The 26,674-nt window shown below is 42.5% G+C and overlaps 1 protein-coding gene across 3 annotated transcripts in view; it reads right to left on the bottom strand.

The window, feature by feature from the left end:
- JARID2 (jumonji and AT-rich interaction domain containing 2) overlaps window positions 1–26,674 on the bottom strand; it is a 191,274-nt gene that overhangs the window by 69,355 nt on the left and 95,245 nt on the right. For all 3 annotated transcript variants that reach the window (XM_081919374.1, XM_081919375.1, XM_081919373.1), the window contains exon 3: window positions 6,940–7,081. In XM_081919374.1, the coding sequence (XP_081775500.1) occupies window positions 6,940–7,081 (142 nt within the window). The remainder of the gene's footprint in view (window positions 1–6,939; window positions 7,082–26,674) is intronic.

Genomic DNA, 26,674 nt, shown 5'->3' with positions numbered 1-26,674 from the left:
TCCTGGTCAGGCTTCCAAACTAGAGACCCATCAAGCTCCTGCTGGGCTGCTGTATGCAACCTTCACATTGCGTTCAGCTCAACCTCTCACAACTGTGTAGCACTAGTGTTTGTCATTATGCAATCTGTTGAGCCATGGAAGAGTTATTCACTTAGGGCAGAGATGGGGAACGTTTAGCTCTGCAGATGTTGTTGGACTACGTCTCTCATCATTCCTGACCACTGGCCATGCAGGGTGAGGAAGATGGGACTTTGAGTCCAACATCATCTGGAGGGCCACAGGTTCCCCATCCCTAACTTAGGGATTCATTGTTCATGGTAAGAAGGGCACCAACTGTTAAATATAATGATATGCTGGATCCTGGTCCTTGACAATCTCTTATCATTTATTTATTTAAGATTAAATGGTTTGCTACAAGATTTTTAGAGATCTCAACCTAATCTAATATTCACATACCACAAATATTTCCCAGGTATGATTTACCCATGCTCTCACTTTAAGGCATAGCTTTTATTTTATTGAAAGATTTCAAATAAACAAATAAGTTTGGGCCTGTCTTGAAGATGTGTGCTTTTAGTTTTAGCTGCTTTTATTTTTAGTAATTCATGTAACGTTGCTGGAAAATGCTTTATTGCTGTTTTTAATCAGTAGCACATTTCTAATTGATATGCAAATATTAAATGCATTTTAAAAGTGCTAATATAGTTTCCAGGGGGAGGGGGAGGGGAGGGGGAGGGGAGAGAGAGAGAGAGAGAGAGAGAGAGAGAGAGAGAGAGAGAGAGAGAGAGAGAGAGAGAGAGAGTTTTGTTGGCTGGAATGAAACAGGAAAGTACTGTACTTTGAGGAGAAGAATTCAGTACAATGCCTCAACGGCCCCATTTCTGCATGGAGTTTCCATCTTTTGATGGGAAAAATTATTATGAATTACTGTCTAGTAATTCAGTAATAATGCCCAGGCATGTTAAAACCAATTAAATCTAAGTTTTAAATTTAAGTGACTCCTAATGAAAATGTGATCAACTGTACATCCTTCCTCCCCCCAAAAAAAACACAAACGGAGAGAGGGGGTGATTTTCAACATTACACGAGATATTTTATGTAGCCTTATCCACCCTACAAACCAAATGAATGAAGGCCTATTATTTACACACTTGGTTGAATATAATTTGCTACATTCTTGGTCAACAATGCCAGACAAACACTTATAAAGGATTAAACCACTTTATAGCTCATGCTGTAGGTATTCAAAGTGCTGAAGTGAGCGTTCTTTGTTCAACTACAAAGACAAATTGTCCTCGAGGAAGACTCCTAATCATTATTTTGACTGTAGAGAAGTCTTTTGAGTTTGAATATTTTCTAAGCACCATACCTGCACAGCTGAAGACTGACATTTGAAGATTTGATAGAACAATCCCTCGGTTGTATATGTAATCCCTACAGGGTTTATGGTGAGGTTTAACAGCTCATAAAGTACTTTGATATCCGGAAAATAAAGATGTTCTACTGGTGGACAACATTAAGCTGCAAGGAAATGAAGGAAACCAAACTCCCAGGAATGGCTTGCCTCCATCATTGCACCTGACTAAGCCATTCACCCACTGCTAGTAGTAATTTCTTCTAGGCAAGCTGCCACAGGATAAATAGAAGATGTGAGGGAGGCGCTGAAAATATTATTAGCACTTATCTACAGGACTGTCCTGTGTCCATATTATGTTACAGGCCTGCTTCATAGCATTTAGACATTCCCAAATCAGCCTACATCAGTGGTGTCCAAACTTTTTTCAAAGAGGGCCAGATTTGATGAAGTGAAGGGCCGTGAGGGCCGACCAAAGGGCCGACCAAAGTTGTTGACCTTTTTCAAAGACTGAAGGTTTTTTTATGATTTTACCCCAGGAAATAAACTGCCACAGAGGCCGGATTAAACCGACCAGTGGGCCAAATTAGGCCCCCAAATCGGACTTTGGACATGCCGGGCCTATATCAACAAAATGGAATTATATTGTCCTCCAATATGTTGCCACCCATCAGAGGTGCTATTGTGCAGGGATGATCATTACCGCCATGCAAGAGCCACCTGGAATGGTTTGCTGACCAGAAAGGTCACTTAAAAGAACATTTGTTTTCTACTTGGGAACAGAGCAGGACGTGTGAATCAGGAGACCATCTTTTAACCGGATGAAGTCTGATATTGAAATACCAAATGGCTGAAAGCAGTCCTCTAAATGCCTGCCCCATGATCGAATGAAGGTCCTCCTGAGACAGGGACAAGCTCTGCTCTGATGTTCCTGCTCTTTCTGGTGGACCAGGAACTAATTCCTAGAAGAGAGCAAGTGGAGTGAAACGTTTATACCACACAACAAAGCTTTTGATGCAGGAATCAAATTTCCCTTGAAACACCGATTCAAACAACTAAACACCTGCCCTGTAAAATGAGTAGCTATCCAAAAACTCATTAAGTGCTGTGTGTCAGTCTAACATAGAAGGCAAATAAAACGCTTAATATTTCCAATGCCCAGAACATAATTTTCTTAAGAATTATTACTGTTTGGGCACAGCTTTTCCTCGAAGTGCTCAAAAAGCACATCACATACATAGTTATCCTTACAACAATCCTGTAAGACAGTCCACTATTTTCATCCCAGACTAATGCTGCTGACATTATTTTTCGCTCCTGGATGTTAGCATGCAATGCATATGCAACTTACAATCTCCTGAGCAGACATGGATGTAACTATTTCCATCATAACTATTCTCCTCAGGGGATTGGTTTGTAGGAGAAGTCCTATGGAGTAGCACTGAAGTACATGAAATAGCCTCCAGCGGCTGAAGTTAGGTGCCAATTTAATTAGGAGCAAGATTCTATCGTCTCCCAAGCCTGATTTACTACTCAACAAGGACCTCAAAGGTCTTTGCTTCATTATCTGCACAAAGCTTATGATTTGTTCCAGTGTGCATAGCAACAAGACATACAGCACATGTGGCATTAGTAGAAAACCAAAACCAATGCATATGCTAGTTATGGGAGTGAGAGAATCATTGATAGCCTAAGTTTGGCATGCTCTTGATTAAATGCATATTTCAACTGGCAGCACGCCATCCAGCCTTGCTTCAGAGATGAACAGGAAAATTTTAACCACTAGGGGGCAAAACTTCCTAAAATGTAGATAAATATAAAATACAGGCAATCTTGAGAATAACATCACAAAATCTATATACAGTACAGGCACACCTCAGAGATACTGTGGGTTCGTTTCCAGACCAACTCAATAAAGCGAATGTCACAAGAAAACAAGTCACACAATTTTTTGTTTTGTTTCCCATATAAAAGTTATGTTTACACTATACTGTAGGTCTATTAAGCCAGGCCCCACTGGCTGCAGGGGTGGGAAGGGGAAAACTAGCCAGCTTCAATCCTGTGGCCGGAAAATGGGCAGAGGTGGCCGGGGTTGCCTTCTCCTGGAAGCAGCCTGCAGCTGCACCCGTGTCCTTGTAAGAAGCAATAAAGCAAAGCGCAATAAAGCAAAGGGCAATAAAACAAAATATGCCCATACCATATTTTTGGATGCACACAAATGTACCAAAGGGGGGGGGGGGTGTCACTCATGACATTTGAGAAGGAAGGGAAGATATTCAAAAGCAAAATCATATATACTTGATGAGAAATGCCACTGGTGTGTAAAAAAAAGGAAGGGTTGAAGCAGGATTTCCAGAGTGTTTTAGGCACATTCCCTTGTTCACTATCTCAGTACAGTGTTCAAGTTCTGAACCCATTAGAGATTAAAAGTGAGATGGTCAGGTTTTGCTTTATTTGGGGCCCTGCTGTTTTTTAAAACAGCAGCAAACACAAATCAACTATGTAAAAGGGCTTCTCAAATACCGTGCAACTGAATATATGAAGCTTTATAACCAAACAATTTAAAAGCAAATACTTAGATGAATAAAAAATAAACTTCACAATAATGTTTATATGTGACAGACACTCATGTATAACAGATACCACACCTGTTTCGATGAAACATTGGCCTTCTTCAGTGGTGCAATGGAATCAAGCACAAATTATCATATACACATATGGACAAAATAAACCAAGACTCTCATAATGTGCCAAATAATACAACAACGGAAAAGTGGTGTGACCACAGAAAAACTATACCCATGCAGAAGGCAAGATTGAGCAGCACTAAAAATCTTTACATAATACCCAATCTAAATTCAAAAGAACACTTAAAGACACGAATTCAGTCTATTTGGTTTAAATGTGTTTGGCATTTGTTATGAATAGGTGTTTATTATATATAAACATTTATTTATCAATTTTTTAATGTTTTTTGTTTTGGTATTTTGTGGTTATAACATTCGATATATTCAGTTGCACATGAGTTGAGAAATCTTTCCCAACTTATCTGATGCTGATTTGGTTTTTGAGGTTGTTATATATATCAATCCTGCTTTCCAAACAGCAGTTTTGGGCCTGGAAGAGCATTTTGCCACACTGCTAATTCCCTTCTTAAGAACTCAAGCACTAGCAACAAAAAATGGGTTTCCCTAGCAGCAAGGACTCTGTTAATAAAGAACCACTTACACAACAGAACTGGAGATATAATATTGGCTGTTGGTAAAATTGCTTTGTTTACTATCTAGTCTGATGAAGGGGTCTGGAGAACTCAAAGGTTTGCACACCATATTGTAACATTTAGCTGGCCTAAAAGGGAACTGCACAAATGTGGTTTTCTTTTTCTTATGGGCTAATACAGCAACCTTGACTTTCTGTGTGAGTTAACAACTATTTATCTTAACAACTGATAGCACCAACAAGCCTCAGGGAAAGTGAACTGCTGAATGGAAATGCAGAAAAGAATTGACTAAAAAGGAAATGGTATGGGAATGAGTAAATAAGCTCGGAAGGTATATTTTACCATTTTAGATTTTTATTTTATTTTAGATGTATCTGGCGTTTTAATGTATCAAGCCTCTTTTGTGTGTTTAAATGCTTGGTAGCATCATGTTTGGTAATTTCTATCTCTGTCATACACACTCACATGCGTGCATGCACACACCCTACTATACACAACTACGTGTATTTGGGTTCCTACAGCTAGAGAAATGAATGAAATGTACCATATCTGAGAAGCGAATGGAATATAAAGAATTTGAGGTTCCTATTTTACCTAAGCAGTGGGACAACGTTTTAGCTTCTGTAACAAATATGTCATTAGATTATAAAATATGTTTTATACAATAATAATATTTAGAATTTATTGGACTCTGCTATGTTTGTACAGAAAGGGACTGTCTATGACAACATATTGCTGGAGATGTAATAAGGAAAATGCTTCTTTGAAACTTACGTTTATGAAATGTTTGATGCTTACAAATTTTGGGGGGAAAGTACCAGGATACATAAATACTACTTTGGGGGGGAAATTTAATTTTTTTCAGATGGTAATATTATGTTAAACTATATACCAACTATATTGGGTTTGACAATGTGTCAGCATAGATCGACTCTCTGTGCCTTTACTTCTGCCAAAAGACTTGATATTGATTCATTGGAAAGATAATACCATGGCCCCCTTCAATCAATGGATAGAAGGCATGACAACTCCTGCACCATACGAACGGATTGCTTTTAGATGCAGATTGTGTATGGATAAATATAAGGATATTTGGATTCCATTTATAAAAAGTATGTCTTGTTAATAATGTCACATTTGTTGGAATAATTGTATTACTTATACACCCATAACATTGTATCACCATTTCAAGTATTTTGTTTTCTTTCTTTCATTCATTTCTTTCCTCACTGAAAAGGTTAAATAAAATATAAGTATTAAAAAAGAAGAACAGACCTAGTCTTAAGAAACTGAATGAAGGCAATATGGAAAACCTAAGAAAATCCTTCAGAAAATTCTTTGTGTTTTCAAGTAATCTTGCTTTAAGGCTGCAGCATAGCTTTTACTTACTTTCTTTTTAAAAGTAATTCATCTCTTCCCAGTCATGCAATTTAATACAAGAAACAAAATCCTCATAACCCACTCCACACTTTCGGCATATTTTCTACAAGAAATTGGTGGGGAAAGGTGCTCCATTTTAGTTCACATTGTTGAAAGGATAGGGAGTGGTTCAGACTCCAGTGTAATGAGAGTCAACAAGGATTTCTTTACAGACTTCTATGAGACAGGAGCAAAATCGTTACACTATTATATCAGAGTAGCCCCCCTACTGACAATAACCAGCATCTCTATAATGAGCCCCCAGAATACAGGCAGCACTTTCTGATTATCTATGCCTTTTAAACTATTGTCCTTTGGCTCCATTCCATGTAAATCAAACGTGTTGACACTAACGGTTCTCTCTTGTGAAATTACATTATTTGTATGTAAACTATACAGTGACAAGGACAATTACCTTTACAGATCTGAATAAATAGTATGACTGAATGTTTCGTTTAACCAATCAACCGCTGCAAAAATGAAACCTAACCACAGAAAGCCTTACAAGGGGCAATTGCTTCAAATGGATCTTAAGCTGATGAGATCAGGACATGGGGACTGTTTTCACAACCGTATGAAATGTAAGATGCATCCATTGTAAAAAAGAAAGGGAAAGAAGATAATAAAGACACATACAACAATGTTAACAACCCGAGTCCTCTTTGGTCTTGATCTTGTCTGTTTTCACAACAACTCTTTCAGACAGATCCCTTTTTTATGTCTGAGAAAGCAAGGTTGTGAGGTTAATGAGTTTCTCAAGGCCATGCAATGAGACTATGGCTAAGCAGGGATTTGAACCAACTTCTGACAAGTCTACATCCCTACATATAGCATCCACCGCACTACACTGGCATACTAAGATACTTTAGCATGAACTGCACCTTTTTTCAGACTTCATTTATCAGACTATATTCTGCTAGACTATTGGAATTTAAGAGAATCTTACCTTTTCCTTGATGGTCCTTCTTCAAAATCTGAAGAACTAATATCGTTGCTAGTTGAGGACACTTGCGACGCATCGTCCTTCTCATTCTCTAGGTGCTCAGACCCAGGTCGTAATCCTTTAGACTGGCCATTACTAAGCAGTCCTGTAATTAAGAAGGACAAAATGGATTAACTATGAACAACAATACTGTAAACAAAATGAACCAGGTTACTGCATATCCAAGGTGCTGAGGAACCAAATGACCTTAAACCATTTAGCAGCTGGGGGGGGAGAAGCGCTCATATTTATGTTGATGCAGAACTTAAGATAAGGAAGTTTTAACCTTTTGTCTATTTTTGTACTGAAAAGAGTGTAGAGTTAAAGTACCGCAGGCTTCTCTGGTACTATATCGGGAGCTAAAGCTGTTAAAGACCCTATATGGCATTTCTTAATTATTGTCCCCCTGCATTAATTCTTAATAAAAGTTCATATTTTACAATACATTGAAGTCATTGTGAAATACATCTCTGGGTTTTATAGTGGGTCTTAGTTGGATCTATTTAGGGTTAAAGACACAATTAAGTTTTATAGATCAAGTATCACATGGATTTTAAATTGTCCTGTCTCTCTCCCTCTCTGTTTTAACTAGTCCTTAAATAATAGGCTATTAAAAATAAATGGGGCCAGGGCATAAAACAAACCAGCTGGGTAGCAACCCTAACCATGGCATGAACAAAAGATTGTGCTCTCACGCAGAAGTAACAGTGTAAGATTTGACTCTGGACTTAGTGAATAGCAGTTAAATAACAGTTTGCTAAGTCACATTAAAACCATTAAACATTTATGGGCATATTAAACTTGTGGCAGAGACTGCACCAAAGATCTTTTTAAAAAACAACCACCACCACCAGTCTAAGAAATGACATACTTAATTTAACTTAGAATTTTTGAATACGTAATCCTTGCAATTTGATTCAGATCTTGGAAAATACCATCCTGTTCTCCACAGTTCCAAAATACACAATGAAGTGCTTGCGCACGCGCACACACAAAAATATTGAGAAAGATACAGCATTACAATGTGGCAAGTGGATGAAATTTTGCCAACACTATATTACAAATGATGCCATCCTGTTTGGCAATATGGTTAAGTTTCTGTTGAAAAAGGGTGAGGCACAAAAAATGTAGGCCTGCCAGCTTTTAGGCAGCTACAACATTTGCCCAGTACACACCAGGTGGATCAATGGGATCACAATTAGGGTGCATTTACAGACTGATATAAAGCTAAATGAAGCTCTCTCCATTGCTTCCTTCACAAGCAACCTTCAGATTTCAACCCACAATCTGCAACTGGTGAGCTATTATTCTGAGTTTTGTAAAGTAGTATTTAATCATAAATAGGATTATAACCTGTGAATCCCCCCACAATGTAAATACTGTAAATTTAAAAGTTAAATTTTACCCACCAAATACGGTTTGGGGGGCGGCTGCCATTTTCAATTAATTCAGTATCTCTTATCAATTCTGAGTAAGCAGAGAAAACATTATTTCTTATTCAATTTGGGTATTTTGAAACTTCTGGCTATAGTCTAGCAAGTAACCTAACTCAAAGGCTCTATCAAACTACCTACTTTTCCCTCAAAGTCTATACTTGCAAGTCATTTATTTTAGAAGACAGTAGAGTACAGTTCTTTCTGAGTGAAAGCTCATGCATATTGGCCACAAACCTATTTTAAAAACCCTTCTAAAAAAAGAAACAAATTTCCCTACTGAGAAAAATAAAGGAAGATTGATACTCTGCGGTGTAAAGAGCTGCAAAGCAAAAATAAAAAGAGCCAAGTTTTGCACAAAAGTAATTTTGATTTGTCTTCACTAACTGGACTGTAAAGTGGACTCATAATGGAAATAAATCAACTGCCCCATATTCAAAGCCCCTCCCCTTTCACTAAAACTTATTTTGCTCAACATTTAAAAATTACACCAAACCCACTGTAGCCCATTACACCAAACTCTTCATGAAGCAGAGTAATATTTGGAAATATCTTCAGTGAACCTAAAAAGCTAATTTTGTCTTCCTGGCAGTATCCTACATAGACATTTGACATTAACTAATTATTTCCTTTTGTATTATGTGTGGGGTGGTTTGTTTTTTAATGCTGTTGATTAAATTTACAATTACCAAACTCCAGGGAAGTCTAGATCAAGCATATAAGTGAGGCGCTCTAGTTAGTTAGGTAACTATTATGACAGAACTGCATATATATTTTTCAAGAGTAATATTTGTTCTGGAGAACTGCCACACTCGAAAGCCAACCATGTGAAGTGTATGAAGTCAAGGAAAGAGTCCTGTTGCCTTCTGACTCACTTGTGTTAGAAAACAGCTTTCTCTCCACTTCAAATTCGTATCCTCAGTAAATCAAACAAATTTGTCACTTAGAAACCACTGAATGAGGATTTCCATCTCAGAAAAGTTAACTATTTGTGTTTTGTTGTAGGTCTTCCTAGGGTGAGACCCAAATGTTACCAAAGCGTAGAAAATGCCTTGCTTGCCCCATTGTTCTATTGCCAGAGGCAACATAAACTTCTCATTTACTGCTTTGTCTCTAGAGGAACTCTGTAACTCGAATCCCTCAGCATTGCCTAGCCATAATTTAATTAGCATGGTGTCTGCAGAATGAGGCTGCGCAACAAGCATCTGCTTTTATTATTTCCTTCGAGCATCCAGGTCTGAAGGAGGATGCTTGCTTTCAATATATTAAAAAAGATTCTCTGGTCATTCAATTATACTGCTTCACATGCTCTGTGCATGCCCCTCTTGTGATTTACATGCAGGTTATAATTCATGCCCAAAAAAACAAAACTAAACTAAGAGGAGATGGTTGTTTTTTGTTGTTTTTAAAAGGTAGCCCGTGCAAAGTAGCCAACGTTAAACAAAACAACCTTGAAAAGAAGTCAGTTTGAACAACTACTTCTCTCTTCCTCACCTCCACAGACACAGAAGGGAATGCTGACTTTGTAGGAAAGTGCAAGAGTTATAGCAAGAGGATGGGGGGGGGGGCGGTGTCTCAAGAAAATGAAGGTACCAAATATACTCCTCCATACAGATAGCTATGTGGTAAAAATAATCCTGTGACAAGCAGCTATTCTCATTTTTCGCTCACGTCAGTCTGCAAAATAAAAACATTCTTGCATCTCACTATTAAAAGCAACCTGAGACCAGAATTCAGATTTTATCTCGAGTTGGGTGTATTATACTTATGAATTTATATCCTGCCTTTCCTTCTTAAAAGGAGGTTCATGGCAGATTAAACCAGTGGCTTTTCAACCATGGCACCCTGAGCTGCCTTGAATGATGGGTCAGGGGTGCTGCGGGCCTCTGTCCCTCTTTCCTTCCTTCCCTCCTCTTATGCCCTATCACGTGTCTCTGCCTCCCCAAGGCTTGCACAGCTGTTTGCTGCAGCAGCCCTGGCTACAGGCTCCGCAGGTGAATGGTGCCGCTGGGGCTGGCCAGGGGGTGCTGGTTGCCAGGAGCAAGCAGGTGATGGAGCCCAGCCAGTCCACCAGACCTTGCTGTTGGCAATGGTCAGACCAGTCCTAGGCCCCTGTGAGACAGTGTGAGGAGGCATTTTTCTTTGGGGCAGGCAGCTCAGAGATCAGGAATAGCAGCAGCAGCTGCCCAGAGGACTCCCAAGGAGAGGAGAGAGGGGGCTGAGGGAGGGTGTTTGAAAAAGGGTGAGAGGCTGCCAACTCTGCAGGCAAGGGCTGACATAACTGGGCTCCTGAGCCCCACAAGGATGCTGCAGAAAGAATGTAGTTGGTCAAGGGAGCCGTGGACTCAAAAAGGTTGAAAACCTCTGGATTAAACCATACAGCTGCTTTGGCAATTGAGCTTTTCACATGGGACAGGGGAAAGTGTTCTGGCATGTCTCTCTAGGAAGGAAATGCCATAGCTGGGTCATCGAAAGAGGGCTACTGGGTCTTAATAGTTGCATGGATCATAAGTCAAGTACTTGTGTGTAGCCTATCCCAGGGGTAGGCAACCTAAGGCCCAGGAGCCAGATGTGGCCCAATCGCCTTCTCAATCCGGCCTGCGGACGGTCAGGGAATCAGCGTGTTTTTACAAGACTAGAATGTGTCCTTTTATTTAAAATGCATCTCTGGGTTATTTGTGGAGCATAGGAATTCATTCATTCCCCGGTAGACTGGCTCACAGCTGAAAAAAGTTGCTGACACCTGGCCTATCCTATCATGACAAAGCCGCACCATGACACAAGCAGGCACATGGCATGAAACTCCTCCCTCTGCAGCCTGAAATAATACAGTCCCAGAATACTTTTATCATTTGGTTCTACCAAATAAATGAAAACTGATCTGGGCAGAGCAAACCTAACTTACAGATCTACTGGCTGGAGAGGGTTAGAACACTGTGCAGGTGTGGTTCTCTGCCAGTGAAAAGAGGAGCATGACCACTATAGGGACTCTCACTATGCCCACAGTAGCTCTGTGGGCATAGAGCTACCACTAATGCATGTCTCACTGGCAAAATGCACCCAAACAGGGAGTTCGGCAGGTGCGATAGAGACAGCCTTGTTCCTACTAGAGCCAAGGCCCCTTTGTTCATTGGGAAGGCACCAGGATAAGGCTCCCCTTTTATGACAGCCTGTCAGCAGTGCAACTAAGTTCCCTCCATTGGAAATTCAAAAATACAAAGTGTGTGTGTGTGTGCGCGCTCTAAGTCTGCACAGGCAGGAGCCAGCAGGGTTTTGGAAGTGGCAGATGAACCACCACTTCACACTCCTTCAGCCCCTTTTAGGATTGCACTGTCAATCTTCAGATGCTTCCAATGTGCACATTTTTTAAAATGTGCTTTTACTGTATTGTACTAATGGATGCTCTTGCCTCTCACACACGCAGCCACATACACACATACAGAGGCAGTCACACCCAGTTTACATGCCATAGTACCACACACAGTCCCCCCCCAATATCATGTGTCATAGTCTCATACAATAAAAATAAAGCCATTGCAGGCTAATTAAGTCTATGCTACAAATATAAGCAAAGGACAATATATTTAAAGAGCAGCTTTTACAATTACTTTAGTTTTACATTTCCTTTTTCAGTACACAAAAGGGCAAGATTTATGCTGATATAACTCATAAGATATCATTTCTATGGCATGGGATGCTGAGGATTTAAAGGGGGAAAATGAACTTAACAGCTAAAAGATAACCTTTGGGACCCCATCAGTGGAACAATCTGACTAAGGGGCACAATGCAAGAGAATTCAAAATAATAGTTAAAAGAAGTTCCTTTTGAAAATGGAACACCCCCCCCCCCCCCGAAGAGGCCTTTCAGAAAAGAAATCACTACATATATTCATCGTACAGCTCACAAAATGCAGGAGGGTTTCTATTCTCTCTTAGATAATGGAAGAAACTCAGTAATGATTTCTGCACACTTCAATTTATCAGGCTGCGATGAGATAGGAAGAGGGAAATAGATGCGCCAATGTTTTCACCTCTGTTATCTAGTTCACAAGGAGCAGACAAGAGTTACTGCTATGTACCATTAATACTGATCAGTGCATACAAGTCAAACATAGTTAAATGACTTAATTGTATGCCAGATACATAATATAATATATTATATTAACAACCTTCAACATAATGTGAATAGCTTACACCAATTTGTGTAACACCAGCCAGGCAGATTGTAGCTCCTCTGCTGAATTGCACTGCAATAGTATATGTAGCGCTCCATTGTTCTTTACAAGGGCGTATTTCTGGACCTCAGCTTCACACCATTTTAACAACCTTTAAAAAAAATAAAATCGGTCTACCTGACAAAAGCATTTCAACTCCTAACATCACAACCCTGGTCAGCAAGAAGCTTTCCTAGAAAGCCATTTTGAGAAGACAACACAATGATCTGTGCCAAAATCTCACCCTCTTATTTGGTCTGCAACAATGTCAACCAAAGTACCTATTTCTCATGTCGTCTTCTGTTACCTTTGTGCTGATAACAAAGAGAGGGACAAATACTCAGGGAACTTCCATGAGTGCAGAAACCTCCCTGCTTCAGACAAGCGACCTCCAAGTTTTTGGGGGGGAAAGAATGAGGGTGTGGGGTGGAGCAAAACCATTTGTTCCTGCAGCTCCCCCTCATGTGTTTGTTTAACCGAAGTTCCTGAAGAGGACTTAAAAGCTTAACCTGTCTCATATTTCAGAGTCTTTCATTGTGATGTGATATCTGCTATGCTCAGTCCTTATTTGTTGTACTCATGCACTATCTTGAGTACAGTGGGGAAAAGGCTTGAAGTTGTAAAGGATTCCAATTTAGGACAGTAGTCTAAAATTATTTTAAAATGGACTGGTTTTCTTTTAAAAAAGAAATGTGGCTGTCACAAATGTGACTGTCCTTGTGGCCATCACATGAGTAACCACTGGCTTTTACATATGACAAGCTACTGGGCATTAAATTGATAATCCTAGCACATGCATATGCTTTTCTGTTGCTGTCACGCCAAAAAGTATTAGTCCATAGCTTTTACAGTCTTTGTAAATGGACAGAAGAGTGATTTTATATATGTAGATACACATCATTACTATGGAAGCTAAGCATGCATGACATTACAGCACAGGCTGGTTTTGTGAGGCTGTCAAAAGGAAGAGATCAGCAAAACGGAATTGGCTTAATCATGCAGTTGAAGGAAACCTACATTGCCCTTCTGATTACATTCATCCTGATCCAAAATTGTTACAAAGTCAAGCAACCGGGGGCATGTTTCATTTCGCATTACTTCGGTGCATAAGCTCCAACTGAACATTGATAGGTACATTTGCTAAACCAATTCCTCCTTTTCCTGTCTTGAAGCCTTAATTACTTGGGATCCATTTGCCCGCTTACCCAGGACGCAGAGGTGACAAAGAAGCACCAGGGATTCAGTTCCTTCGGAGAAAAAGTTTATTGTGATCTGCGCAGAGACCACCAGCGGAATTATTTCCAAAGGCTGGGGGCCCCTAAAACACGTAAGCAAGCAGTTTTTATACCCTAGCAGCACCTCCCAACCACCCCACCACCAGTAACGTATCATATCATATTCCCCCCTTTGCCTTATGGCCTCATTGGGTGTTGCCAGAGCATTTTGGCAGTGCACTCCTTTCGCTTATCAGTCAAACCTGCATATCTTATTTGCTCCAGATGCATTTCTCCTCCTGCTCTCCGGGCGTTGCCTTCCAACTGTCAATGCACCCCCCCCTGCCCACTCCCTTCATTTCCCTCCTCTTCTTCTGAACAACCTAACCCATAGGTTCGTTCGCAGGGATAGGCCTATACTCTCGCATGAGGGCAATCACACGGGGTCCCATCATTCGGGACATCACTTTTTTGCATCATCTGTTGCAAAAGCAGGGAATACAGAAGCAGAGCAAAAGCAAAATTAGCAAAGGTCCCATAAGCATAGCAAAGAGCCCCCGGAGCCACCCTGTTGGGAGGAAATTGTCTAGTAGGACATATCCCATCCTTCCTTCCCAAGTTTGTACAGGAACATGGGCTACTTTTTCTGCCAATTGAAGCCACTTGTTATAGAGACTCTGAGCCCCCTGTCTTCTCATTTCATGTGTGGGGAAAATGCTATTACGATTTAAGGCCTGGAAGCATTTGGCCTTGGGAGTGGATTCTCCCACCATAAATAGGAGAAGGATCATCAAGGGGATGGAGGGGGATCGCTTCCTTCCAGAAAACCTATGGCGTTCGTGCCAACAGAAATATAACAGCATCCATATAATCAAGGCAGTACATGTCACCCCTATCCACCATGCCCGATGGTTCCAAGGTTCCTCCCACCATTCCTTAATCATGATAAGGGTCTGGGGAAGGTTTTGGCCTGCCTGGGCGTTCAGGGCGATCAGGATAAAAGGGGTCGTGGAAACCTCCAAGGATCAAATCCTATAGTATGCAAATAGAACCCTTCTAGTCCTGCGGGGTGACTATATCCTTGGTGGGTGGAGGGCAAACACAAGCCCCACGGGGAAGGAGCCCAAGGTTGGTAGATTACCACACACCCACAAGAGTAGGTGGCACTTGGTGTCAAAATACCCACGGGCTCTTCCTCACACCAAATAATACACACTAGAGTTCTTTCGGAATTTAAAACATTATCAGGTGGTGTTACTCAAACTGCAGGCACGCTGGGAGCGCTGCCGGCGGGCGCTCCTCCCATCCACTTCTTCAGCCGTGCCTAGAGGTCCGGAGTGATACCAGCAGAGCGGTCGTCCGCTGGGCGCCTGTGTACGTACATACTGCCACAAGCAAATAATGATACAATCCACATCGAGGTAATTCAGTAAAGTCCACAACAAGGTCCTCCATGGGTGCCGTCCCACTGTGCTGAACTCCTGGTGGAGCCAAGTGTCCAGTTCTAGGGTTGTTCCTTTGGCACAACATGCATTTCCTGGAAGCTTGGGCAGCCAGTTGGTAAAGGTTGGCCACATAAAAACACTTTTCCAGCTGCTTGGTCATGTCATCAGGTCCCACATGGGTGGACTCATGGTACCGCTGAATTACTTGCCGGGACAATGATCCTGGGATCCATATCCTCAGCATCTGCAGTAGCCACCTCATGGGCAGAGTACCTTGGTTTCAAGGTGCTATCCAGAATTTCTTCTGGTACCAGGGCCCCAATGAAAGGTGTTGGGGATGAACCCCGGGCTGCTTCCTTTGCTACCCGGTCAGCCAGGCGGTTTCCCCTGGCCTCTTCACTAGGTCCAGTTTTGTGTCCATAACAGTGTATCACTGCCACTGCTTCAGGTTCCCAGACAGCGTCCAGAAGGTCTAAGAGCGCCTGAGGGTGCGCCACTTGACCCCCTCTGGAGGTGAGCAGACCTCTTTCCTTCCACAGTGCCCCGTGGGCATGCAGGGTGAGGAAAGCGTACTTTGAGTCAGTATAAATATTGATCTTTTCCCCTTTTGCTAGACACAGGGCCCTGGTAAGTGCCGTTATTTCAGCCAGTTGGGCTGAGGTTCCCAGTGGGAGTGAACTGGCCTCAACCACGTTGTTTTCAAGGGCTACCACTGCATATCCTGCCTTTCGCTGTCCAGCCTCAACAAAGCTGCTTCCATCCACAAACCATGAAGGCCAATGTGGGTTTGCCTCATCCTTAAGGTCAGGCCTGCTGGAATACACTTCATCCATGACCTCTACACAATCATGGGTCGGTCCCTCACCTTCTCCTACCGGTAATAAGGTAGCTGGGTTAAGGGCTGTGGTAACCTGAAACTTCAGGCGTGGATGTAATAACAACATCTGGCACTTCCTCATTTTTGCTTGTGATAGGAAATAGGTGCCTTTCATGTCAAGTAAGGCTGGGACTGCGTGTGGAGTCACACAAGTGGTGTCTTGTCCGAACGTGAATTTATCTGCCTTTGTGAGTAGGGTGGCCACTGCCACAACCGCTCTCATACAGGGGGGCAACCCTTGTTCTGTTGAGGTTAGCCTCTCTGACAAGTATGCAACGGGTTGCTGCCAATTTCCCAGTTTCTGGCATAAAACTCCCTTGGCTACCCCCTGGTCTTCATCTATGAACAGGGTAAAAGGCTTCTCGGGGTTTGGGATGCCAAGCGCTGGGGCTTGTTGTAATGCCACTTTGAGATCCCGAAAAGCCTGCTGCTGTTCCCTGCCCCATATAAAAGGATCCTTCTCTGTTCCCCTAGTTGACTCATGCAGGGGCCGAGCAATGCTGCTGTAGTTAGGTATCCATATCCTACAGAACCCTGCGGATCCCAGAAAACCACGGAGCTCCCTGCGGTTTTTTGGCTCTGGTATTTGGATAATAGCCTGTTTTCTTTCCTCCCTTAGAGTTCGCTGTTGGTGAGAGATGTCAAAACCAAGGTATTTTACAGTTGGTTGACATATCTGCGCCTTCTTCTTGGATACCCGGTATCCAGCCTCAGCCAGGTGGTTTAACAAGTCCTTGGTGGCTTTCATGATTCTGAATCACTTCCCTAACTCTCATCACCTACGGTCTGCAAATAATAACATCCTCAAGGTCCCAGGCCTCAGAGAGGTCAGGCTGGCCTCAACTAGAGCCAGGGCCTTCTCGGCTGCGGCTCCAATCTGGTGGAACGCTCTGTCACAAGAGACTAGGGCCCTGCGGGACCTGACATCTTTCCGCAGGGCCTGCAAGACAGAGTTGTTCCATCAGGCCTTTGGTCAGGGCACAGCCTGACTCCCTCCTCTGGCAACCTGCACAGAATCTTGCTTAATCAGTTGCCATTAATTTGATTTCAATTGATTTTTATAATGAAATATTTTTAGAATAGTTACAGATAGGTAGCCGTGTTGGTCTGCCATAGTCAAGACAAAAACAAAAAACAAAAAAAGGTGCTACTGGAAGGATTTTTTTTTTTTTTTTTAGAATGTGCAATTATCTGATTGTTTGATTGTTTTGATTGTTGTTAGCCGCCCTGAGCCCGGCTTCGGCTGGGGAGGGCGGGATACAAATAAAATTTATTATTATTATTATTATTATCAAATTAGTAGGCTTCCGGGAGGCCCGCCTTATCCCAGTCAATACATTCAAACAATTTTATAATTTTCGCTGGGTTCTCCTCAAAAAAAAAAAAAAAAAAGGGGTTCTGATTGCGCCAATTACATACATCTGCACTTGAGAAAGGCACATGTTGGACCGTATATGTTCGTGGCGCTGGCGCCCCGTTCACCCCTGGGGGTCCCGGTGGGTCATAAACCCGGCGCAGGGGGGCTATCTTCTCTGCTCTCTCCTTTTGTTTCTTGGCTGCCTTATGCAGGGCAGCTCTATCCCAAGCCTGTTCCCAATGTCTCTGTTTCTTCTTCCATTGCTCCCTTTTACACTCTGCGGCACTCACTAAGTGCCCACTAACGTCTATTTCTTCCTTAAAGTCATTTACAAAATCTCTAACTCTTTTCCTTTGTTCTTCAGTCCACCTCTTTCCACCCTTTGTCAACTTTCCAATAGTCTGTCTAAACTCCTCATCCTCTCCCTTTTCCTCATCTGATTCATCATCTTTGGCCTCCCCTGGCACTGCCATTGGTGGGGCATATGGGGGAGGAGGTCTCAATACACCTTCTTCTTCCGGGTCCTGTAAGACCTGGGGTTTTGGCTTCGTTCTGACCGCACACAGGCGGGCGCCCTGGTCTATTCTACTGCGGCAGGATTCCAGCCACGAGGGATTTTTTCCCACATTAGTTTTCCAGGTGGAAATATAAGGAATCTGGTCCGGGTGAACATTAACTATATTTTGCCACAGGGGGTCTATTAACTGCAGGTCGAGAGTGCCCTCTGATGGCCAGCCAGTACTTCACATAAAGTTCTAAGTCTCTCTTTCAGCAACTTAAAACCCCAATAGTCATGTTTTGTAGCTGTTCTCCAGTTATCCAGTAAACACTGCAAAGGGGTACATTTACTGCCTCCAGATCCCATGTCTAACAAAATACTCTGCTCCTATACGGGACTTCTCTTCAAACACACCGGTTTTGCTACAGACTGTGGCTTGGCGAGCTCGCGCTGCCAAGAAACTCACAATCCTACACACGCTTGGCCATGGGGACGCTAAGCCCCGGCCTCACATATACATTCATCCTTTCACACCACACACAACACAGGCTCCCCTCTGTCCTCCCCTCCTACCCTCCTGGCGGCACTTTTACTGCCACGGCCAGGTGAGGTTGATCAAGCCTCTAGCCCCTTTCCCTTAGAGCTCACCTTTCTCCCGTTGTGGGTCACTTTCCTCGGCCGTCGTTTTTCTCCCTTGACCGGGTGTCTCCACTTTGGGACGGTGTGGCTAGCTCCCCCTACAAACTGGCAGGGTGCGCGCTTGGAGCTGCGAGCACCAGCCCAAGCTGTTCACCGCGGTCGAGCCTGGCCTCCGGTCCAATGGGTTTGGGCAAATCCCGGACGAGCCCCCAAATCTGAAGCCTTAATTACTTGGGATCCATTTGCCCGCTTACCCAGGACGCAGAGGTGACAAAGAAGCACCAGGGATTCAGTTCCTTCGGAGAAAAAGTTTATTGTGATCTGCGCAGAGACCACCAGCGGAATTATTTCCAAAGGCTGGGGGCCCCTAAAACACGTAAGCAAGCAGTTTTTATACCCTAGCAGCACCTCCCAACCACCCCACCACCAGTAACGTATCATATCATATTCCCCCCTTTGCCTTATGGCCTCATTGGGTGTTGCCAGAGCATTTTGGCAGTGCACTCCTTTCGCTTATCAGTCAAACCTGCATATCTTATTTGCTCCAGATGCATTTCTCCTCCTGCTCTCCGGGCGTTGCCTTCCAACTGTCAATGCACGCCCCCCTGCCCACTCCCTTCAGTCTCAGCCTGAAAATTAACATTTTGTCCAGATCTTTGAGGCCCATTTCACTTGGAATAACCATCACAGCTTGGTCACTTTGTGCAATGCTTCTTTTGTGTGTACTGGCTTGAGTCATGAATGAGCTGCTGCCGTGCATTTTTCTCTGTGCGGCTATTGAACACGAACGGGAATTTTGAGCAGTGGCATGAGTACAAACGGCACACATTGAGGGCCAGTTCTCATGGCAAGCTGCTCCATAGGAACAGTTCCCAACACAGCAGCTGCCGCAATGATACCGTTCCAAGCATCCATTTTGTGTCCAGCGGGCCTTTTAAAAATTATCACTATTATTATCAAAGCACAATGCCACAGTATCTGGTCTCTCAGCCTCGCAAGTCTAGCCTGAGACATTTTGCTTCCTGAGATGGAGAACAAGATGGCACACACATTCCACATACAGAAGATGAGTCTATTGGCAACCGAATCTTAATTCCACAGTGAAAATGGGACAGTGTTGTCCATCATACCTAAGGGAAAGTGCAGGATTCTCAAGTTTGGAGTGGGAGGTACAAAGCAGGATTCAAGGCACGTTCAGTTGTGCCTTATAATTAGGCAGACTGTGCTGGCCAACTCTACTGACAAATGCTAGGGGTTACCTATTGCTTCTTGCCCCCAGCATTTGCCACCTGAGGTGGCTGGCTCACTCTGCCTAATGATAGGGCCAGCCCTTAAGCTACAATTAAGTAAACTGTTAATTAAAGGGTAATGTAGAGATCAGTTGGTGGAGCACTACTTAAATTAATGAAAGTGCGTTAAAGTACTTCTTCTGAATAAGCCCCACTAAAACAGAAAAGGCTATACATTTCCCATTCGTTTAAATGAATCTTGCACAAACCACATCTCCAGAGCCAGCTCCAGAACAACACACTATTTTGATTGTTGGCATCTGTCTGTCTCAAGAGGCAGTGGACTTTGGGGATGAAGTCAAATCACTGTGTTAGCAGCACAAGCTTACGAAGTATGACAAGATCCCCCTCTCTGCCTCACTGACGTGGTCCAAAGGAAAGTAGAGCAATATGTTTGGCACCAGCTTGGCTGGATGGAGGTGTATAAAGCGCTATCGAACCATCTTAGGGACTCCAGGTCAGATTTGTGCAGGGTTTACCCCTTAGCCTTCTCTTCTCCTAAAAACTGTCCTATTTATCAATGAACAGATGAACTCTATAAATTAATTTAGCCTTTCAAGCTCAGTTCTCTTTAAGACAGCCTTTGTGTTAATTTCTTTTTTAAAGTTTCATCTCTTAGATAAATACACTAAGGTTGTTTTTTTCCAATGTATTAATGCATTCAATGCATGAAAGATGGATTTTTTGTGGCTTCTTCTCACACCACTCCAGGAACATATATGTTAAAGAACCATGTCACTGACCCACACATATGGCCTCCTTCATGCACACGTTACCAGACTGGTAAGAGGCAAGCAGCTCCCACACCAATATGGTAATATGTATTACTTTGTCCCCTCCACCCCTGGGAAGAGGAATGAAGTGAAAAAAACCCATTTCAAATACTACAGAAATGAATAAAATAAAAAGAAAGAAATCAACAATCATTTTTATGTAGAGCTAGGTTGCCACCCCCCAGTTCCACTTGGAAAACAGCAAAACTGTGAAATAATCGTTTCTTACTATGATTTCATGTTGCACTCTAAAGCCTCATGGACAGCCTAAAAAGCTTTGAGGCAATGGGGTGCTGTATTTGTCTTCTAGAAATTCACTGTGGGTAGTATTTTCAATAAATTCATTCATTCAGGCACACTGTATCCTCAGCCACCCTCTAAAGTAGGCCTCAGATATCAACATCAATGAAAAGACCTCTGTAATAGAGGCTGGGATCTTCTGAGGTTGCTCTCACCAGGAGTTAAGCATATAGTATTGTACACAATTCTCTGTTTGGGCTGTGCAGCATACTGGTAAGTACAGGCATACCTTGCTTTATTGTACGTCACAGATACTGTGATTTTTACAAATTGAAGGACTGAGGAACTGCTGCTGCTGGGTTGGAGAGGAGGCTAAAGGGGCCTGTCCCCACCGCATAGCAGCTCCTGAGGTTCCTTAAGAGGATGTGGGTGCAAATGTTTTTTGTTTTTAAAAAGATGATGCCATTGACACACTTAATGGACTACAGTATAGTGCAAACAAAACTTTTATATGCACTGAGAAACAAAAAAGAATGCGTGACTCGCTCCATTGCGATATTTGTTTTATGGTGGTCTGGAACCAAACCCACAATATCTTTGAGGTATACCTGCACCAAGGAGGGCAGATTTAGCACAACAGGCAAAACGCACAGGATCCCTTTGGGGGAAAAGCACGAGGGGCATCAAACAGATAGGACAATGTATCGTCCAAAACCGGTTTGAAGCAGTTACCTTTTACAGCTTTGGGTAAAAAATGTGACAATAAACAATTTCAACTGAAGTAAAAGATACCATTTTGGAATCAATGACTTGAAGAATTCAGCGTAAAAGAAATAAAGGAACAGTAAAGGAAATCTGAAAGCTATTTTTTAAGAAGAAGAAAAGAAAACACAAACCTAGAATCAGAGAGAGAAGCGACTGCAAGATAGCTGGTAAGTGTTTTGAATGAATTAAGATGGCCGGGAAACAGAAAATGCTTCCCTTCACTGAGAGGCCTGCATGTCTCTATGCGTAGCAGCATGGCTGCATAGATGTTCCTGCAGGGAGCTCAAATATCTGACTATGGAAAGCAAAAAGCTGTGGCATATTTCCAATTGTGCAACCTCATTTGATATTGTAATGCATGTCATTCAGAACAGCCCTTCATGGCTTTTGCCTGAAGCGTGGGCAGCCCTCCAGACAGACTCAAGAAATATTTTTTTCCAATGTGACACATGCTCTGAAGAGGCCTCTTACAGCGGTAACACATGACCCAGTAATGGGGTGCTGACCCTCCAGAGCAAGCATTATCTGACAATAGATTTAATCCTCTGCTAAGCACAGCAATTCAAAACAAAAACCAAACACTCTCTCCCCCCCTCCTCCCAGCTGTATCCAGATACATTCTACTCCTACAAGCTCTGCTTGGCTTGTACAAAAGCACCTTCGTAATTGCCTGCAGAACTCCGATCGGGAGTAATTAATTTTACTTCAAAATATAAACATCTTGGGGGAAATTACACTGTATAACACATGGAATAATCTGCTGACAATGAAAGACAAAGGAAAAATCAGACCAAATTGAAAGCCTAATGAATAATTTATTTACACCCCAAACAAAAACACTTAACTTACAGTATTTAAGAAGAAAACCTTATGTGCTTCCTTGATGCTCTCACTCTGAATGCCTCAAAATATAAATGTGTGAAATTGCACAGATTTCACCCTAACTTTAGAGGTCAGAGTAAAATTTATTTTCAATAAAATATAAATTGACCCAAGAGTAAAGAGCCGGGAATGTTGTTCCCAAATGTTAAAAATTAAGCATGATCTATTAGTTTTTATTGTCTTGCCTTTTTATTGGTTTAGATATAATTTTATGTTCATGTGCATTTTGGGAGATGCTTAAGGGGGCTTTATCCAGCACAGAGGATGTGGGATACATATAAACTCAAGTAAGTAAAATGAATACACATAAAACCCAAGTTCTGACCATTTATGCCATTTGCTTTCATTTATACTTCCAAACTTCAGAAGCAAGGAAGGATCTTAAACCTGAAAAATGATACTTTCTACAGGAAGAAGGGATCCCACCAAGCTACTGCCAGAGAGAGTTATTCCTGCAGCAAAAGACTGAGCAACCATTTCCTGCCCAATATGTCAAATTCCATGTTGTGCTGCATACTTGGAACAATCAAAGATGGTGGAACTGCACGCATCAGGAATGCTGGTCATGGACTTCAAAATGAGGAGAAGGAGCAGAAAGGAAAAGCTCTTAAACGCAATAAAGCAATAGGAAAGAAATCTGAGCCTGCCTGGCATACGAGAGATTCAGTACATGCAACTTAGATATTGAGAAGAGTGAATCCCTAGATTACTGTTTGCAGTTAAATTATGTAAAACAGCAGCATTTCTCACATCAATAGCTGCCATTCCTCACATGTGCACATATTTCCATATACTTCTTTCAAGATGATATCAATGATCTTTCTCACAACTATAACTTGAGATACACACATGGTAGCTGAACTTAAACACAATTGGTGTTCGCATAATGTGAATATGGACTTTCCCAAAGGCTAGCAATGTGGAAATCAGGCTTCACCCAAATGTTTGTGAGGTAGGTTAGGCTGAGAGGGAGCAGCTGGCCCCACATCACCAGTGAGCAGCGTAGCTGAGAAGGGTTTTGACACTTACTCTGTCCACTACATCACATTGCTGCCGCTACCGCCACCACTTTTTATTTCTAACATTATTAAAAACCCTGGAGCTACAACTCTAGAACACTGTTAAGACGGACACATAAAAGTGTGCTTATTCCCTTATGGGGCACAGATTAGACAAGTGTTTCCCAAACTGGGGTCTCCTGGTGTTTTTGGACTACAACTCTCATCATCCCTAGCTAGCAAGACCAGTGGTGATGGGAATTGTAGTCTGAAATCAGTTGAAGACGCAAATGGGAAACACTAGATTAGACTAAAACACCAATCACTGGTCCTTCCATTAAGAAAAGACAGCAGAGCATTACTATCAAAACAAGCAGAACCCAAATTAAGTTTAGTCCAACCAAAAGTGACAGCTGGCACTACAGTCATTGAACACCAATGAGGAGACTTCCTTTTTGAGACTAGACATTCATGTGGACTACAAAGTGGGGTGAAAGTTTGCTATGACTGGTTTCCTCGCTTGCTATTAGTATTTTCATCTGAAAGCAGAGCTGGTTGGCTGTGGTCTGCAAAGAGCGAATATTCAAATAAGAGGAGCCAATGTTAGCAATAATGAGAAACATCACAGTCAGGTGCCTCTGTCTCAGACCAGCAACCAGACAACTTTTGTCCCCAGCCTAGTGTTAAGGTTTTCAGCTACAAACTTGGGACTCAGTCGTATGCTGGGCAGGCAGAGTCAATTTGTTAGGGTCCTTCCACTCAACAAGCTACAACATTAGGGTTCAGATGCTTCCTTATATTAGGGTTCTAGGACAAAGAGCCAAGCTCGAAAATAAGCATCACATGTCAAGCAAAGGTCCACAAGCTCCTCTTGCTGAGACTAGTCAGGAAAGCAAATTCCTTATGGGGAAATGGGGAGCTATGAATGTGTTCTCCAGTAAATGGGGTACCAAAGATTATTTTAAATCTGCCCAAAAAGCACCAGAACCTGATAAGCTTATAGAAGTCACTGTCAGGATAAGAGAATGGAAGGCAGCCAAAAACCATAAAAGTCAACAAAATTATGCATTTAGAGTCTAGACTTCTCATTCCCGCACCTGTTCTTTTTGAATCAAGGTTACCTTGGGACTCTTCCTGCAATAAGAGATACAAGTACATAATTCAGAGAGTACAAGCAAGAAAACAGAACCATAAAGATCTGCAGATGCTGCTGAGTACATTATCATCCCTACTCAGCTGCAAAATGTGAGTCTTCCTTGCACACAGAAAAGAACAGCCGCTTTGCACTCTGTCAATCCAGCCCATCATCTGTCCCAAGCTGTTGCACTCTTCCGGTTGTTCCTCTGCATCAGGCCAGTAGGCAAGAGGAGATAATAAGCAGGGTGAAGAGATGAGTCCACATTCCAAGTGGCTAGGAATCAAACCACTCTCTCTAACCCTCACTCTGAGCATCTTTGGCCTTTATTGATCGGTATGCTTGTCAGGAATTGTTTTGTCCATGCGGTGGGGAACTTCAGGAAGAAGGGCCTTGTGTGGCCTTCAAGCTCCCTCCATGCAGCCCTCAGAATTCTCCTTAGTCCTTATCTCTCATCACACATCTAGAGTCTCTTACAAAAGGAAGAGTCACATCTGTTGTGTCATCCACATTCCATCCTGGCCTCACCCACAATGGTCATGTGGCCCCCAGATGGTTGCCCAAGAGCAAATGTGGCCATCATGATAAAAAGAGTTCTCATCTTAGTCAACGTAAGCATGCATCTCTGTTTGGTGGTGAGGTAGCTGTGGGGGGTGGGAATGGTTCACAGGCTGCCTAGTGGTGAGTGAAAGGTCATGTGGACATTATGTGGTACTATCCAACACCCATAGTGCAACAATGAAGATTTACTTTTAAGGTTTCCAATGTCCTCATCATGGTTAGGAGCTGATGAGCATGAGAGAGGCTCACAGTCTGTCTCCTTCCTTCTCCTGCGTTAAAGTTAACCTAGGCACTAACCTTGTAGCCCAGGGCTGAAGTGGTTTTTTTTTGGAAAGGGGATCTGGCCCATCTTTTTCTCTGTTATCCCAGGCCCCTGATATGAAGTTACATATTAATAGTTAATCTACTAGAATTCACTAAAACTTAGTTTTAAGGGGTGGGGTACAATTAGAGAACTGACTGATTGCTTTTAAAAGGAGGGAGGAGAGGAACGCCACAGCTTTTCGCACACTATAAAGTGGCACAAATGTTCCTGCAATTAGTTTGAGCAGAAATCTGAACATTCAGTTTGAAAGCACATCAAAGTGCAAGTAGATAAATAGGTACCGCTCTGGCAGGAAGGTAAACGGCGTTTCCATGCACTGCTCTGGTTTGCCAGAAGCGGCTTAGTCATGCTGGCCACATGACCCGGAAAAACTGTCTGCAGAAGCGAACAGACGCCGGCTCCCTCGGCCTTTAAAGCGAGATGAGCGCCGCAACCCCAGAGTCATTCACGTTTGGACCTAATGGTCAGGGGTCCCTTTACCTTTACCTGAACATTCACAACCCGAGGGGTACATATGGATATATACCATTAGGTGACAGGAAGAAGTCACTTTGTTGTCCTGCCACTTTTTCTCATGAAGTAACACAATGGGTGCTGCCCTAAGCTGAAGGAGGGTGGGCTAGAATTGTAATAAGTTCTAACACTGTAATAAGATTGTTTATTTAATTAACGGAATATGAATCTACACAATCTTTCTTTCTGGTTCAGGCCAGCCCGTATATGATTCATTCTGTCCCCTGTTCCCACTTCTTCCTCTGGCTTCTGTCATGCGGTTTCTATATGCTTCAGTAAGTCTCCCCCAGTCTTTATCCAGTAAGTCTCTCCCTTCTGTTATGTTAAATGTGCTTCTTAAAACCCTTTCCTGGACCACCATAGTACTATATTCACTGCTGCTTAGTGCAGCAATCTTCTGAAAGTGGCTTGGAGGTGTGCATTCAGCCTGCATATTACCCACAAAAAGAAAAAGAAAAGATCAGAAACCCAAAACCTGTGATAACATCCCTTAGAGGCTTGCTATAAAACCCACATTTCTAAATGTCTGTTTATTATTCC

The sequence above is a fragment of the Podarcis melisellensis genome (genome assembly GCF_964234715.1).
Source record: "Podarcis melisellensis genome assembly, chromosome: 7".
Classification (NCBI taxonomy): domain Eukaryota; kingdom Metazoa; phylum Chordata; class Lepidosauria; order Squamata; family Lacertidae; genus Podarcis; species Podarcis melisellensis.
The sequence above is the reverse complement of the archived record's forward strand: the minus strand, read 5'-3'. Positions and strand labels throughout refer to the sequence as shown.